The sequence below is a fragment of the Labrus bergylta genome, chromosome 12, assembly GCF_963930695.1.
Source record: "Labrus bergylta chromosome 12, fLabBer1.1, whole genome shotgun sequence".
Classification (NCBI taxonomy): Eukaryota; Metazoa; Chordata; class Actinopteri; order Labriformes; family Labridae; genus Labrus; species Labrus bergylta.
In genome coordinates, this window is record NC_089206.1 from 1,819,346 (window position 1) to 1,837,577 (window position 18,232).

Below are 18,232 nucleotides of genomic sequence, written 5' to 3' on the forward strand. Positions count from 1 at the left end.
TTTTCAACCATTCTTAGATGTTACATAGTTCAGGTGTTAGAGCTGACTATAGCCATACATTGAGCGATGCCACAGTCTTCCTCTGCAGCCCCTGGCAGAAGTACTTTAAGTTCAAGTGCCTGTAGTTTTGAGTGACGATTTTTTTCCACGTGTATTCAACCAAACAATAGTTGCATGACTCAATGGAAATATTTGAGCATGTTGAATGTTATGAATAATTACATACCACACAAGGTTACATCCCTGCTCCTTTTCTGACTGTTTAAAATCTGAATCCCAACTATAACTGTTTAAAACTTCCAGTTACCAATATTTCAAACAGTTGAAGGAGGATTTATGTCTAGTCTACGTGGTTGCTTTTTCCATTAAGCTAATCATTCTTTTATGTGCGAAATATCCAGATGAGTCACAAGGTAAACACTGTCTGTCTCCTGAAGCTCATTTCATCTTTGGTAATTCCTAACAGCTGTTTCTAAAGCTGAGGTGTTGATCCTCCTGATGTGGCTGATGCATGCCCCAAGAAACATTTGTCTGCTTTTCCAGCTCACTTTAACTCTCAGTATGTCTCTTACGTCTTCTATTATTTGCAGGATTTTGAGAATAACCGTTTCATCAGCTAACGTGGAAAGTATGGCAGCAGTGTGATCAATCTGCACCGTGTTAAGGAAGGCTTTAGGTAATGACTCTCTCAGATATGTAACCTTAACTGTGTCGCAATAACTGGTCTGTAATCCAAAGCAGATCAGTCAAAGCCAAGCGGCCACCTCCAGTCCTAAAAAATGAAGCTAATGAGGAAGTGTAACTCCTGCAGTTTGACGAGTGTCCACTAGAGGCTGGCTCCAGGAACACCACAAGTCACATACACATGACTGGTGAAAAAGCAGTTTTTAAAGCAGAAATTAACATGTTTACAGCCTGGTACAAAAAACCAGCTGTACACACACTGTACGGGGTGAATTTAAAAAAAACAGCTCAATTTTGATTTGATGAATGATACATGATATCCTTAGATAGGCACATAGCTGTCTTGATTGACAGGTGGGTGTGATTTAACGGTTCATCAAGAGGCTTAAAACCCGCCTCAGCTCCAGCTCTCAGCCTGTTGTTAGGTTGACTGAAAGTTAGGCTGAGACAGGATTTCCAACATGGAGACCGCCATCGATGAGCCTCAGGAGCCCCCTGCAGGAACAGATGGCTGACGTCACTCAGACTTCTTCCATTAATATTTACAGTCTGTGTTCAAGTGCTTTGAGTGGTCAAACAAGCTCAAGTCCATTTACCATTAATAAAAACAAATTTCTGGTCCAATAAATAGAGAAATATGAGTATTATAGCTCTGCATGAGCTGCCTCCCTCTACACTCTCCATCACTGCTGGAAACCACTCAAACAGAACTTATGTCCTGTACTCACCCCGTACAAAACTCTAAGAAAAACAACTAATCTTCCTCAGCAGTTCCTTCCTCTTTATGCTTTGTTATTATCCTAACACTTTACCGACTCCCAACGGAGAAGCTTATTTTCTTTTCAAACCTGCACACACACACACACACACACACACACACACACACACGACACACACAGGTTCAGGAACAATTACACTTGGATACGCACGCACACACAGGCCGACTGCGCTGATGATTAACCCAGATGTAGCCTCACCTCCCTGAGCTCTGATCATGAGCTCGGAGGTGATGCAGAAAAGTGAAACCAAATGGTGCAGAACAGACGTGCAGCTGGCCTCAATATGATCCTACATGAAGTCTGCACGGACGTGTGCACGTGCCTAATGAGGTTAGAAGTGTGCTCAAACATTTTAGCTTAATTATTCTCCTCTGGCTTGTTAAATTTTAAAAAAGCCACAAAAAACTGTTCTTTAGGCCCTCAGCAGAGCCTAAAGGTGCAGGTGTTTTTATTGTGACTCCTACACACATTTACTGTCAATAGAATACACTGTACATGTCCTTACAGGCCTAAAGAGTAAAGGCAGCTTCAGTGGATTATAATGCAACCTAAATATTTCTCAGGAGATGAGTATCATTCTGCTTCATCACAATAATCTCCTTTAATCCTCACTAATTCTTTATGAAAGGAGTGAAGACAGGACTCCAGGTATTGTGCTTTTTCAGGAGGCTGTGTTTCCTGGACTGTCTCTTACTCACCTCCTTCATACTGTCACTTAAACTTTTATACATGTTCATGGCAGTATATAAACAGTGCCTCCAGTGTTAACATACATTCACCTCACTGTTCTTTAAGAAAGCTAGAGCCATTTGACAGACATTTTGGTGCGTTTTGGAGATTATTGTGTTTTTGAAAAACATCTACTTGCCATTTTTAAGTTCCCATGGAATGTAAAAAACACTTTCTCTGTTTTAATTTAGCAAATGGCTGCAGGGTGGTGCAGTGGTAAACGCTGCTGCCTCCTCTTTGTGGAGTCTGCATGTTCTCCCCCGTGCATGTGTGGGTTCCCTCCGGGTACTCCGTCTTCTTCCCACAGTCCAAAGTCATGATCGTTAGGTTAACTGGTGACTCTAAATTGCCAGTATGTGTGAATGTGAGTGTTGCTAGTTGTCTGTCTCTATATGACAGCCTTGTGATTGGCTGATGACCAATCCAGGGTGTAACCCCGCCTGTCGCCCAATGACAGCTGGGATCGGCTCCAGTGACCCCAAACAGGAAAAATAGGTATATATGATGGATTGATGATTATAAATATATTTCAATGCAGCATTATCTGATTGTATTTTCTCTTCCTGTAAAATGTTTCAATGTCTGATGACTCATTCTGCACTCAGGGGCCTTTATTAATATTTAGACCAATTAAAAAGCTTTTTTGAAGCTAACGATCCAATCAATTTCATCCCAACGTCATGTTGTGAAGCCTCCCGCTTAAAATGTAAGCTTGCACCTCTGGGTGAGAAGGTCTCATGCATACTGTGAACGTGTGAGGACATGTGTGCATGCAGGAAGATATGTGAGAGTATACACACAGGTCGTCTTACAGTTAGATATTACAAACAGCCATCACACACTCAGCCCTCCACATCTGTCTGCTCCAAGTTCAGCCTCACACACACACTGACACACACACACACACACACACACACACACACACACACACACACACACACACACACACACACACACACACACACAGAGGACACTTCATTTCCACAGCTTTACTTTAAACACACACCTGTCAGAGTGTGTGAGGCTGCACTCTGGTTACTGTCCATGTGATACAGATATGACTGTAGGAGAGTGATCGTCTGTCTGACTGTAACTGGAGATCTCAGCAGAGTCTTTTTTTCCCTCCGTCAGGGACTCAACTCTGCAGAATTTACACACCGAGCCAAGAAACAATGATAGAATATGTTCTGCTGTCTGTTGTCACTGATCCGATACTTCAGTGATTCAACCTTCACCCGGGTTGGGTTCACTTTTTTTAAGCTGCTGTTTTTATTGATCTGTATCTTTTACAGTCACTTGTATCTGACTCAGAGGCCACAGACCAAACAGGAAACTTGGAAAACAAGAAACAGGAAAGAAAACAAAAGCGCTGGCTGTGCGCTCAGAGGAGCTAGCATGAAGCGTTTGTGCGCTGAGAAGAAAAGGGCTGCACGTCCACCCTGTTTCTATGACAACAGTCTGTTGACAACGGCCACTGTATGACCGACACTGCTCCATTACTTTTTACTGCATGTTTTATATTTGAGATTGTTTATTACCCGATAAGACACGGAGCAAACCGGAGTCAGATATGACTCATAGATGGTTCTATTTTAATTCAAAATGTTGTACTTTGTACTTTGTCTCTCTTTGTATTTCCGTCTGTAACTTTGTGTTTTTGCTGCTGCCTGTCTTGGTCAGGTCTCCCTTGAAAAAGAGGTTTTTAATCTCAATGGGACCAACCTGGTTAAATAAAGGTTAAATAAATAAGAAAAATAAAAAAAATCACGATCTGTAGGTGACAAAAATACGGGGAATATCGCACATTTGGAAAAGAGCGCCCTTTCTGAAAAAGTTGAAGGATTTTGAACTTGAGGGCTCAGAGTGGCCGCACAAAAAAAAGCGGTGTTTTAATCTGAATCCTAGGTAATCTAGTGTTTCTCATTACAAAATGAAAAGAAATCTGAGACAAATAAGGCAAAACGTCTTTATAAAAACAGCGATATCGCTTTTTAAACAGTCTTACAGTCAATGAGGAGCTTCCAGCTAAATAACCGCTGATTAAACGCTGAGCCGCCTGTCCCTCTGTATCCACAGTCAGTCAAATCACAGCTTAAATATGTTCCTCAGGACGTCAGGGTCTCTGTGTAAACACCACCCAGGGGTCTTATATTCACCTCCACTGTACCTCAAACTAACTGACAGGCCCACCTCCCCTCCAGTGTCCCCCCCCCCCTTAAATCCCTTCCTTTCCTCCCAAATCCCCAAATCACTCATGTGCAACAACATGGAAAGAGCTACATCACCGGCTTTAGACGCTCTCCAGATACCTGCAACAAGTCTGCGCAAGTGTGTGTGTGTGTTAATGCATGTGTGAGGAGAGAGATACGGGTGATGTATTAACAGGAGTGTGTGTGTGTGTGTGTGTGTGTGTGTGTGTGTGTGTGTGTGTGTGTGTGTGTGTGTGTCTGCAGAGAGAGAACAGGGAGGATGTTCCATTTTTAGTGTCTCTTAGACTGTGTGTATGATGGATTTGACAGTAAAGACGGCTTATTGTAAAATCCACAGCCTGCAGGTACACACACACACACACACACACACACACACACACACACACACACACATGTACATCGCAAAACAAACACACAGACATTCAAACTTGTTATTAAATTAATCACACACTGCTTACTTCCACTTCTCATGAAATCCCCCGTCTTATTTGGAAATTCACACCCACTCACACACACATGAGCGCACACACACACACAGAAAGTCTACTGTAAATTGAAGTGCGTTAAAACAAGCTCCATCTTGTTATTCTACTTCGATGATAACATTTGAAAGAAAGGGGACAGGAAGTGTTTTTGTGTTTGGAGGTTGTAATCAGAGAACACGTCTCCAGATGTTTCTTTCCATTGAAATTTAGGGAAAAAAACATCATTATGGTTGTTTTTTTAAACTTCACATTGTCATCATTTGTTGCTTACAGAATGCTCAGATTTGATCCTGCACCTTCTCTCCACCTGTCTTCAATGTTCAACTCTCTCATGCAATAAAACAAGAATAAAAACACAAACTGTAACTGCTTCATTCCACCTGATACGTGTACCGTTAAATGTATCTAATGTGACAGAATATGTAGATTTGTTGAACGAGTATATCTATTATAGAATTTACAATTTGATGTGGTTTTTGAAACTATACCGAACAAGTCATCCAACCTGTTGTCAAGACTCTTCCCCCCATCCTGGAATATTTGTTGTTTTTTTGTCTTCGCTTTTTATTTATTTATATTTTTTAGGTTTTTACTTTCTTATGTTATGGCATTCACACTTGCAGAAAACTGATATTTCCTGGAGGAGCTGCATGTGTGAACGCAGACAGTAGAATTTTGTGATGCTGTTTCAAACCTTGTCAATCAATGACATACATCCAGACGTCTTATAATGCATTATTTCTCACATGTACAAGAGGAAAAGTTTAAGTAAAACAAACTATTTAAAGACTAAAAACTGCATTAAATTGGATTAATATGCATTGAAAGTCATTGGTGAACAAATGTGTATCTCCGTTGACAGAGGACACACTTCAATTAATTTCCAACGTCAGGTTGGTATTTAACCTTCGTTTTGATCTGTTGTTTTATCTCGAGATTTGACACTAATGGCTTGATTTTGGCTTTGGTATAAACATCGCAGACTTGTCCCTGCAGATCTGAAACTGAGTCTCTGATAAATCTCTGCTAGATAAACCTTCTTATTTATTTGTACAACGTTGCAGAGTGGTGCAAGCTTCTGTGCGATCCCATTATATGTCCTCATTCAATCTGAGTCTCCCTCTCTGTTTTCTCGTGCGTTGTCACAGATCTCGTATTTGATTTGAGTTACAGGTGATGCAGGAACGCCGACAGAGAGCTCTGGCACAGAAAGTAACCACAGCCGGGGATGATTGAAACCTGCGAGCTTCAGATCAGAGCCATCGCTCGAGGATATGAAATTGTGTAAGGTGCTGTTTTGCAGCATTGAGTTCGTGTGTGTGTGTGTGTGTGTGTGTGTGTGTGTGTGTGTGTGTGTGTGTGTGTGTGTGAAGGGCAGGTAGACATGTCTGACTCGACATGATAACATCAATAAATTTTTTAACTCCGCGTCTAACTGAGAATTTCCTCTCATCTGCAATCTGAGGATGCAAACCCGGTCAAAACAACGGTGGTTTGCCACGAGTCTGGGAGCCATGACGGTGCGTCTCATTCCACCTTAATGTGTGTGTGTGTGTGTGTGTGTGTGTGTGTGTGAGATACTCAATGTTCCTTTGAAGGATTCTAAATAAAATCTTACTTGTAGGGGTCGTTGGGGTCCTCTGCGTTGCAGGCCTCAGCGTGTCCATTACACACACAGCGCCCTCCAATACTGATGTCTTTGATACTGTAGTAATACTGTAAATCAAAACAACACACATTACCATCATTAACATCAGATTTTACTTTATTGTCCCTAAGATGGATTTGTTTAGCAGCCAGGTAGACCCATAAAAGGCACACAGACTGGAGTACAGACGGAGATAAGAGCAGATAAATACAGGAAAACATGGAGAGTGTAAAACGATCCTGTCAGTGTTTTTTTTTTTTTTTTGGTGAAATATAACAAAGATGGGGTTAAAGTGTAAGAGGTCTCACTCTGCGGGTGACAGTGGGGTCACGCAGCGCTTTGCCCATCAGGTGTCCCAGCAGCGTGTTGGTTCTCAGGAAACTGAGTTTGATGTTGGTGGCCTTGGTGAAGTCTCTGAGGACCGGCGAGTAGGAGAAGTTCAGCGCTCCGGGGCGGCCGTTCACCAAGGACACGACGATCTGTTGGACAAAGGCACAAAAAGCCCAAAAAAGAAACCTTTAAAACGGAAAAACAAGTGTCCACACACAATATCCCAGAGTTCAGCACCAAGAAATCCAGTCTTGAAAAGAAAAAATTAAACCTGCAGATCTGGGAGTAAAGTGTGTGTGACATACGGTGGACGTTAAAGTGAAATATGTTTTGCAGACACACACACACACACACACACACCTCTCCGTTCTCCAGCGGGACGATTCGAGAGTACTCTGTGGTGCAGATGACGTCGTCGTCATTGTTGATCCTCTCGATGGTCTTCTGTCCAAAACGCTCGATGCAGTCTCTCTTGGAGGCTACACACACACACACACACACACACACACACACACACACACACACACACACACACACACACACACACACACACACACACACACACACACACACACACACACACACACACACACACACACACACACACACACAGGCATCAAAGAAAACACAACACAAACTGTTTAAATGTGTGAACATCTTCTCCTTCTTGTGGTATCTTAATGTTGGGTGTCAGTGATAATTAGAGGAGGGTCTTTGCTCTGTGTTTAAACTAAATAACAGTCTTCAAAAAATTACTGGAATGCAAAACCAGAAGCTTCTCTAAACTCATCTCACTGAAAATACATACATTATGAGACTCATCATTGTGGTTTTATTCTCTTTTTCTAAATGTCAAGAAGACAAGGACTCACCGCCTCCTCCTGACACTCCGCTCAGACCATAACAGCATGATTTTGAAAATAGCTTTCCGTCAGTGCTTCGTCTACACAACTGATACAGGTGACATATTTTCTTTGTTCCTTTTTCAGAGTGCCTGAGTTATTAATGTCTGTTTTCAAACCAAAATCTAATCTGGATCTGGAGGAAATCACACACCCTGCCTTTAAGTTTTTTTCTTGTTGTCATTTCCTGTTTAATTTTGTTACATACCCTCGTCTCTGTCTTCCACATCCTGCTCCTCATGTTTCCCGCCTTGTCTGCTTTAATGTAATTCTGTCTGACAAAATTCTTTATACACAAAAATAGATTTTTAAAGTCATCCCCCAATTTTGTCTGTTTTTTTTAATGAATTTAAATTCTACCTCAAGTCCTTAACATTTGTTAAAGGAAAAATTGCACAAACAGTTTATGATATTTTGAAGAAACTTTCCCAATTAATAAAAAAACTGAAAACTGATATGCCCTTGTATATTTGATTCATTCTTATTTGATTCATTTATTCTTATATTCAGTCCAGACCTCATTAACTGCACTTTAAGACATTGTCATTTCACATCTATACGTTAAAATGATGTACTGTTAATTATTGACATGGCAGCTGGTTCCCTTGGCAATTCTGTACAGAATGTAACCATATTTTGTATTTGTTTTTTACTTTCATACATTTGCAAGAAATGTTTAATAAAAAATAAAAAATAATAATAAAAAATAGAAAATAAAACATTTATAAAATAAAATAAAATAAAATAAACCTGCTTTTTGTACTCTACCCTGTGGAGACTTTGTTTTGAACGAGTGTGTCTTTGTGTCACCTTTTTTGAAAGCACTAAACAAACCACTTTATGCAATTTTGAGAACAAGCCATAAGTGAGTTTAAAAAAGTTGATTTATCGACTTTCTTGGGTCAGAGCTGTCAGGAGATTTAATGTCTCTTCCATTCTTCACACCTCGAGCAGCGTTTAATAAAGCTGATAATTAACAGCAGCTCATTATGTGGGATTCACAGATTCAAACCCTCTCTGCTCCTCCGGTGAACGTCAAGCTACGACCTGTTGGCAGACATGCCTGGAATTCCCCTGCAGCCCACCTGGACTGACAGTTGCCTCAGCCAATCAGCTGGCAGCTTTATGATGTAATGATCTCCCCCCCCCCCCCTCGGATCTGATCAACAAAACCAACCAGCCAATCAGCTGCCGTCTCGCTCTGAGATTAGAGGAAAGTCAATCTGTGTGTGTGTGTTTCTACTCACAGGCGAAGAACTGCCAGGGCTTGTAGGTCTGCCCGAAGTCCACCGATCTCTCCAGAACCCAAAGGTCAGGACGGGGAGAGTTTGCAAACTTGATCAAGACGTAGGCCACGTGGAAGAGCTGCAGAGACATCGGGAAGGAAAATAAATTATTATTTTATTATTATTTAAACATTTCTCACCAACTTTTAGGTTGTTACTTGACATTTCTTTTTTATCATTTTTTATTGTCATCATGTCTTAACATACAGTACACATATTTTATATTCAACATAAGGGTGACAATATTTTACATGTTTATAAGTAATGTGGTGTCAAAAAGGTCGTGTCCCCCCAGTGATGTGGAAATACTCAAAATAACACTTACAATACAGAAACATGTTTTACAGTTTGAGTAAAAATCATCCTGCCAGCTTCTAATAAAACTTGTAAACTGTTGCAGCCTCCGTCGTCAGAGAGACGTCACATCATAACCAAATACAACCTGTTTGATCTGTTTCCTCATGTCAGACGTTCAGTTACGAGGTTTTATGATAAAACTGATTCCTGTCAGTAACGAGCACCAGATGCTTCTCTAGTTTCAGACTCCGTCTCTCTCTCTCTTGTGTCATCCCTCGTTCATTTCCTGACCGGCTATGAAGCTGCTCAGACGTGATGACAAACTGCTCTCATGGGCACACACACACACACACACACACACACACACACACACACACACACACACACACACACACACACACACACACACACACACACACACACACACAGGGACGACCTGTGATCGTCCATCAGCAGCTTCCTCCTCCTGACAGGCAGCTCTGACAGGTGATGACAACAAACAAATGACACACAAAGAGACGCTGCTCCGTCACTGTGGAATGCTTTTGGTTAACGTTCAAGGTGGATGAATGAGAGAGAGGGAGAGGGGCTGAAGGATGGAGGGATGGAGGGAAAGCAGAAGGGTGCATGTGTCATCTTTTTTTTTTTTTTCTCTGTTGACACAAGAGACTCAAGTTCATCCATCCTTCTCCGTCTGTCCAGCTGTCATAACCTTAACCTTAATAAATGAGGAACGACAGCTGGAGTAAAAAAAACAAAAAATGAAAATGTGCATTCTGAGGTTTCTTCCCTGAGAGGCAAAAACAGATTTAGGATATTATGCAGGTAAAGAAAGTCGGTTCTGACTTCAAACACAAGACAAAGTCAGGGTTGATGAAAACAGAAATGTGTGTGTGTGTGTGTGTGTGTGTGTGTGTGTGTGTGTGTGTGTGTGTGTGTGTGTGTGTGTGTGTGTGTGTGTGTGTGTGTGTACCGGGGGATCTAAAGGACAGGAAACAGAAAAGTCCCTCAGGGGGGGCCGAAGATATTGAAAAGAAGAAAAACCTAGAAGCGTTCCTCTGATCTGATTCTGAGGGTTAAAGTTTGACCCGCTCAGAGAGAAACCTTAAGTTCAGAGAAGATCCTTCAAAGAAAAAAAAAAAAAGGAGGTTTGTAAGTGAAAACACAAGACTGAACGTGCTCTGAACTTCTCCTCCGAGTCAGGAGTGGACAACTCTGGCGTTCAGCAAGAACCTCAGAGAGCATGGACGAGACGGGATCAGATATTTGGAATATCAATCTCAACGTTTTTGGACTTTGTGATGGCAGGAAGTGAGAAGAAAATTAATTCAAGGGGCGCGCTGGTGGCCCAATGGTTAGGGCGCGCGTCCCATGTATTGAGACTCTCGTCTCAAGCGGTAGGCCTGGATTCACTTCCACCCGTGGTCCCTTTCCACATGTCATTCCCCGCTCTCTCTCTCTGGTTTCAGACTCTATCCACTGTCCTCTCTCTCTCTCTGGTTTCTGACTCTATCCACTGTCCTCTCTCTCTCTGGTTTCTGACTCTATCCACTGTCCTCTCTCTCCCTGGTTTCAGACTCTATCCACTGTCCTCTCTCTCTCTGGTTTCAGACTCTATCCACTGTCCTCTCTCTCTCTGGTTTCTGACTCTATCCACTGTCCTCTCTCTCTCTGGTTTCAGACTCTATCCACTGTCCTCTCTCTCTCTCTCTGGTTTCTGACTCTATCCACTGTCCTCTCTCTCTCTCTGGTTTCTGACTCTATCCACTGTCCTCTCTCTCTCTCTGGTTTCTGACTCTATCCACTGTCCTCTCTCTCTCTCTGGTTTCAGACTCTATCCACTGTCCTCTCTCTCTCTCTGGTTTCTGACTCTATCCACTGTCCTCTCTCTCTGGTTTCTGACTCTATCCACTGTCCTCTCTCTCTCTGGTTTCTGACTCTATCCACTGTCCTCTCTCTCTCTCTGGTTTCTGACTCTATCCACTGTCCTCTCTCTCTGGTTTCTGACTCTATCCACTGTCCTCTCTCTCTCTGGTTTCTGACTCTATCCACTGTCCTCTCTCTCTCTGGTTTCTGACTCTATCCACTGTCCTCTCTCTCTCCCTGGTTTCTGACTCTATCCACTGTCCTCTCTCTCTCTCTGGTTTCTGACTCTATCCACTGTCCTCTCTCTCTCTGGTTTCAGACTCTATCCACTGTCCTCTCTCTCTCTGGTTTCTGACTCTATCCACTGTCCTCTCTCTCTCTCCCTGGTTTCTGACTCTATCCACTGTCCTCTCTCTCTCTCTCTGGTTTCTGACTCTATCCACTGTCCTCTTTCTGCATTAAAGGCACAAAAAGCCCAAAATAAATCTTAAAAAATCCCCTCTGTGCTCCCTCTAAAGCCACGCCCCCTCACTTACATGCTAGGCGCTGTTGCTCCAGAAGCCACGCCCCCTCAGCCCCATTCAGCATTAAGTAAACTCACAGTATAAACTCGGTAGAGAGCGAGCAGGGAGACATGGAGGCGTGTGATTGGTTCATCAGATTGGTACCTCGTGGCAGACATTAGTTAAAGTTTTTACAGACTTACAAACTGATACAGATGATGGATTTTCTTTGTTCCTTTTTCAGAGAACATGAGTTATTAATGTCTGTCAGGACCTAAAGACAATTTACACCAAAAGTGTTTCTGGAGGAAATTACAAACCTTGACTTTAATAAATGCTTTGTTATGATTGGTCATGTACAGTGGAATTTTTAAAGCTCTGACTGATGACATCATGCGTCTCAAACGATAATTAGAGTTTCTCTTTAACTCTCTCAGTCAGTCGTCTTGCCCTTTACACACACACACACACACACACACACACACACACACACACACACACACACACACACACACACACACACACACACACACACACACACACACACACACACACACACACACACACACACACACACACACACACACACCTCTGCAGGATTTATGGATTAGTGGCGGCTTCCCAGGTCAGCCTCCCTGAGCGGCCTGTCCACCCATCAATCAGACGACTGCTACCATGACAACCAGCAGCCAGTAACAGGTCAAACTGAGGGGAGATAATAAACTGATGTGAGAAATTAAAAAGCTACTGAAATTAATTTGAAGATATTTTAAAATTAAAAGGAACAAAATCGAAAATTAAAGTCAGAGTCTGTTTGAGTCAAGTAGTAAAAAGAAATGTTTTCAAATATTTACATCGAGAGATAAAGTTTGAACGTATGGAGTGTGTGACCGAGTGCGTACTGATGTGTGTATACGTCTGAGGAATGCAGGTGTGTGTGTGTGTGTGTGTGTGTGTGTGTGTGTGTGTCTGGCCCCTGGCTGGTTTAATAATTGTACACATTCCTTGGTGGCACCACATTCCCGGTGCCTCAGGTAACCATGGAGATAAGACGGAGGCACACAACAAAAGGACAGAGGGAAGGATGGAGGGAAGGAGGGAGGGATTAAGGAGGGAGGAAAGAAGGAGGGAGGGAGATAGGGAGAGAGAGAGAGAGAGAGAGAGTGAAGGGATCATTTCAAGAAGTCACCAGTGAAGCAGGATCATTTTATTTCTTTATCAAAGGAAGAATGTCCATTTAAATAAAACTCTCTTAAACAACGAGCAGATCAAACTAACTTTGTAACTGATCAATCATTGATACGTCTGTTTCATATAAATATCAAGATAATTCATTTTTTTCTGTTTTCTGAATGTTCCTTTGAGACATTAAGTGATTACTAAATCATCTCTGAACGCTGAAAAAAGAAATGAAGATGTAATCGCTGGAATCAGAATCTGGACCAGCGTCAAAATCTAATCAACTGTTTCACGGTTCAAAAGCGAGCTGGTCTCTGTGGGCGATCGCTATCCTTTAAATTAAAAACAGAAAGTTATTTTTAATCAGATCAGAGACATAAATCCAATAAAGGTAAATAAACAGAAAGTCCACAGATGTTCCTGAGGGAAGAGACGAAGGACTGACTGAAGAACGGAGCTGCAGGACAGAGAGGGAGAAACACACAGAGCACCTAGAGCTGGAAGTATAGAGTTCATACTGTGTGTGTGTGTGTGTGTGTGTGTGTGTGTGTGTGTGTGTGTGTGTGTGTGTGTGTGTGTGTGTGCTTGTGTGGACATATTCATGACAACACAGACGATTAAAAGAAGAGAACTTGAGACAGCGGATTAATTTTCTCGACAGAAAACCACAGCAGAGACATGTAACACCACCATCAACACGTGTGTGTGTGTGTGTGTGTGTGTGTGTGTGTGTGTGTCCAAATCTCCTAACGGAAAAACAAGGCAGATTATTCTGGCGTCTTTAGGGCGTCAAAACAGAAAGAGAAAAGGCGAGAGAGGCAGAAAAGATCCTCGCCCTCTGCAGAATGCTTTTCCCACCAAAAAAAGTAACTAACTAATCTCAGCCGTCATCACGTCTTTGTACGATCATATTGATTCTGTGACGGCGTGATGATGGTGTCTCTGTCTGTGAACAGCACAGCAGGAGCTCCACATACACACAGAGTGAGACATGCACACACACACACACACACACACACACACACAGTGTAGAGTGTGTGTGTGTGTGGGGGGGGGGGCAGCTGCATCATGTCAGAACGGACAGATTGTGTGAGTCGAATGTTAAAAAGTTTAAAACGCTGTCCTGAGATTCCCCGACAGCTTTAATCTCTGACTGTCGGATAACGAGAGGAGTCGCAGGAAGCGGTCTAATCTGTCTCACACAGCGGTGCCAGGCTGAGGAGCAGCTGTCCCCCCCCCCCCACACACCTCCTCCTCACTGATAGAAGAAGAAGTCAAAAAAGTTGATTCCCCAGAGACGACAACTGCTCCGTGCATTCATTTGTGTGTGTGTGTGTCGAGCTTGGACTTCTTCCAGAGAGCGAGGGGGTCATTCCTCGAATTCCAAGTCAATCTCAGCGTCTTCCCCTCCTCTCCTAATCCTCCCTGAACATGTACGCATCCATACCTCACTTTTTTGTTTTCCATTACTCTTCTCCCCCTTCCTACTGTTTCTTTCTCTCACTGTCACGTCCATGAACGGCCTCATGAAACTTTTCCTGTGATGCCGACGACGTCCTCACAGATGTGATGATAAATCAGTTACATGCTAATGTGACGCTGTAGCTCTTCATCTGGCGGCCTGGGGATGACATCAGACTGGCCAATTAAAAAATAATAATAATTATAAACGGGGGGGGGGGCTTCACGTTTCCAGACTGCAAACAGAGACACTACTGTGGTCACATCTTCGTAAATGTAAGGAGTACTTTTCTCCAGAGGAGGAAATGAACATCTGTTGGTACGTCGAGGTCGTCTACACCGAGCTACTCGCTCTGCAGGGGATCGGGAATGTCCGTCTACTATAAAAAAAAAAATTCCACGACAGGATTCCCGACGAGGAATCCCGATGGAGAGACTTTCAGCACAGTCTCATGTTTCTCCAGCCGTCTCTTTAAAATGTGTCTCGTTGAATTATAAGTGCTGAAAGTGATACTGCGTCTATCAAAGCAGAGGGTTCGGACTTCTGCAGAACACGCTGATTTATACTCTAAAGAGAGTTCAAAGACTGGGGGGGGGGGGGGGGGGGGTCCTGCAGCCAAACTAAAGAGCACAAAGTGATGAATGGTGTAAATGAGTTTAGAAGGATTTAAACACTTGTTGAGTACATTACCTCAAATATTTCCAACAGTTATCAAAGAGAAATCCTTCATTTTGTAGTTGTAACATAATGTCTTTCCTCGCTGCTGCCTTGACGTAGCCACCACGGCATAGACGACATGTTTATCGTTGCCATGGAAACACCGGATGTGCATAAGTAAGTGTGAGCTGTTACTGAAAGCTTGCCGTCCTGTTGCTGTTTGTGTTGCTGTGATAAAAACCGTCATGAAAATTATACTCGGATGCATCATAAACATATTCTCTTCCTCAGGTCGGCTTCACCCGGGTCGTCATGACGACGGTCAATGCAGAGATTGTTTTCATCTGAGGTGGGGGGGGGGAGGAGTAGCGGAGAGAATCACTCCCATGATTCCCTGCCATTGTTTTGATTGAGAGCCCCCTGGTGGTGGAATTTACATACTGTGCAAAACTGTGCGTTTTGATTTTATGAACAACACGTGATATCCAGAGTTAGGCATGTAGCTGACATGATTGACAGGTGGGCACGGTGTAACGGTTTGTCAGGAGGTTTAAAACCCGCCTCAGCTCCAGCTCTCAGCCTGTCGTTAGGTTGACTGAAAGTTAGACTGAGACAGGATTTCCAACATGGTGGCTGCTGCCGATGAGCCTCCAGCGCCCCCTGCAGGAACAGATGAGTGACGTCACTCAGGCTTCATACATTAATATTTACAGTCTGTGGATGCAGCCCACCGTGATGCATCCTGATATCAAATGGAATCGAATAATTGGCAGGATAATGTGAATCTGAGTGGTGGGACCGGTGAAGATGCACAGCCTTCATATCTGTGTTTGTCATCTTTAACTAATGACCTACAGTGCTGAATGAGAAAGGCCTGACAGGGCGAGAGATAATCCGGGTCTAAAGGTGGATTTAGTCCGCCCCAGGCCGAGGGTGGAGATATCTCACATTTAAAGCTGCATAAGGTCACCTTTAGCTCAGGGCTAGCTGACCTGTAATCCTCCTACCTGAGACTGCTGAGACTTTAGAGAAGAGTGAAATAAACTTTTCAGCTAATTGCCACGGCGATCTGAAAACAGAGAGGAGAGAGAGAGAAGGAGCGACATCAACCTGCACATTAAAGGAAACCTAATAACAGGCTGCATGTTCAACCTCCATATCCAAAACCACACAGCTGGCATCTCACTGCCCAGAGGCTACAGATGTTCAGACAACCTGCAGCAGCTTCACACCTTTAACATCCATACATCCAAACACACACCACCGGCCCCGACACGCTCAGCCGGTGATCTCAGAGGTTTTTTACAAACAGCCCAGAAATGTAAAGATTACTGACTGTCTGTCTTTCCCGCTCCATCTTCACGCTGGTGCACAGAGTTAAAGAGTTCTGCATGTATGCGCTCTCTTGACAAGTCGGGGCAGGAAGGAAGTAAGTAAGCCGGGTTAAAGCTGCGTTCCAGGGGTGACACAAAGTCGGAAATACTGACTTACTCCTGGAGAAACGGAGGGATACCACCCTGATTTGTTTGAAATGTGTCTGGTTGGCACACGAGGAATCATGTTTTTTACACAGTTGATGACAGGAAATGTGATGACAGGAAATGTTCCGACTCCAGACTCTTTGACTCTATGAGACCCTTGAAGGATCAGAGCACCACAGAGGAGAAACAAAAAAAAACGAAAGGTGACGGTGAGAAGGCGAAGAGGCCGCGAGCCGAGAGAGGAAGACGATGAGAGGAGCTGCCGAGATAGTGAGGAAATAAGAGCAGACGTGAAGAAGATAGAAGGAGAAGGAAAGATAAAACGCCGTCATGGAAACACTGACTGAGGCTTCATCTCAGATAATCCTTATCTGAAGGGATGGAAGAAAGAGGGGGAGGGAGGGAGAAGTAGAGAGAAGGGAGGTGAGAGCTCTCTGAGACGTTTAGTTTGAATGACTTTTTTCCTGTCCATTTTTTCAGATTTAGATTTTGAGAGTTAATTCTGCTTTAATTAACGCAAACATTAATCGGGGCCATTTTGTTCCTTTAGGTGCCCCCTAAGGTAAGCCACAGCAGTGTCTCCCTCTAGTCACAGTGAGGGAAAAGAACGACCCACGCTGCACTTTTGAAGGGCTGAGGGGACAAGTCAAACCTTCAATCTACTGAGGCTCTTATATTTCAAAATAAAAGCAAGTTTGTAATCCAAACAGGATGTTCTCAGGCACTCTGAGATCAAGACAGTACAAAAATAAAAGCAGAACAAAACAAGTGGACACATCGGACTGCAGGAGCTGGGGATCGAACCCCCGACGTAAAGTTATGAACACTTTCTTTTCATGCAATGAGGCAATCATTTTTTGTACTGTATGGAGGAAAAGCAGCCTGACATTTATTTGTCAGTCTCAACAAACAATTTGTTGTATGCATGTTTGCCCAAGTTCTTGAAACACTTGAAACACACAAAGTTTCAGATAAGCCAACAAATATTTCAGCATGGACGCGAGGACTGAGGGAGATCTTTGATTTCAACTTCAACATTTTCTTATCATCTTGAATTTGAAGCCGAATTTAACAGTTTCAAATGTGGCCGACTTGAATCAAGCATGTGTGTGCATGAGAGTGTGTGTGTGTGTGTGTGTGTGTGCTTGTGTGTGTGTGTGTGTGTGTGTGTGTGTGTGTGTGTGTCTCAGACCTTGACAGAGAGGACAGTTTTGAAAAGTGATGACAGTTTGTCCAGTCATGCCTCGTGACTCAAATTCCTTCAAGTCTGAACACACAAGGTCAATACAATAAAAGCTGATTATGAGTCTATCCACACCTGTTTGGTTACCACGGCAACAACAAAAAAACAAGTCCTACACACCCAATATTTGCTAATTTCTTAAATTTCTTTCCTAATTTACACAAAAACACTGGACATAAAGAAAACCTTCATATATGTCACGAGGGGGAAATACATAAATTAAGAATCAAGGCAAAAAGTCGCTTGATTTAACCCAAAGAGAAAGTGAGCCACACTTGTTCCCAGGGTTTTTGTAAAAAAAAAATCTGTCAGAGTGATAAGATAACGCTGACAGAGTTCAGATGTTCCCTCACTCCCTCGGACATGTTGCAGCCTGACGGACTGAGAATGTCACCTGGGGAAAAAAAGAAGAAGCTGAAAGTGTTTCCAAACTCAGAGACGGGAGGAGAGGAGGAGAGGAGGAGGAACTCTGGGAGAGAAATGATAAAAAA

The 18,232-nt window shown here is 43.0% G+C and overlaps 1 protein-coding gene across 1 annotated transcript in view; it reads right to left on the reverse strand.

The window, feature by feature from the left end:
- The window catches only part of lama5 (laminin, alpha 5), a 92,059-nt gene that overhangs the window by 49,061 nt on the left and 24,766 nt on the right, over nucleotides 1-18,232 (reverse strand). The window contains 4 exon segments of the mRNA XM_065961145.1: nucleotides 6,506-6,603; nucleotides 6,844-7,014; nucleotides 7,226-7,344; nucleotides 9,015-9,132. Of these exon segments, the coding sequence (XP_065817217.1) occupies nucleotides 6,506-6,603; nucleotides 6,844-7,014; nucleotides 7,226-7,344; nucleotides 9,015-9,132 (506 nt within the window).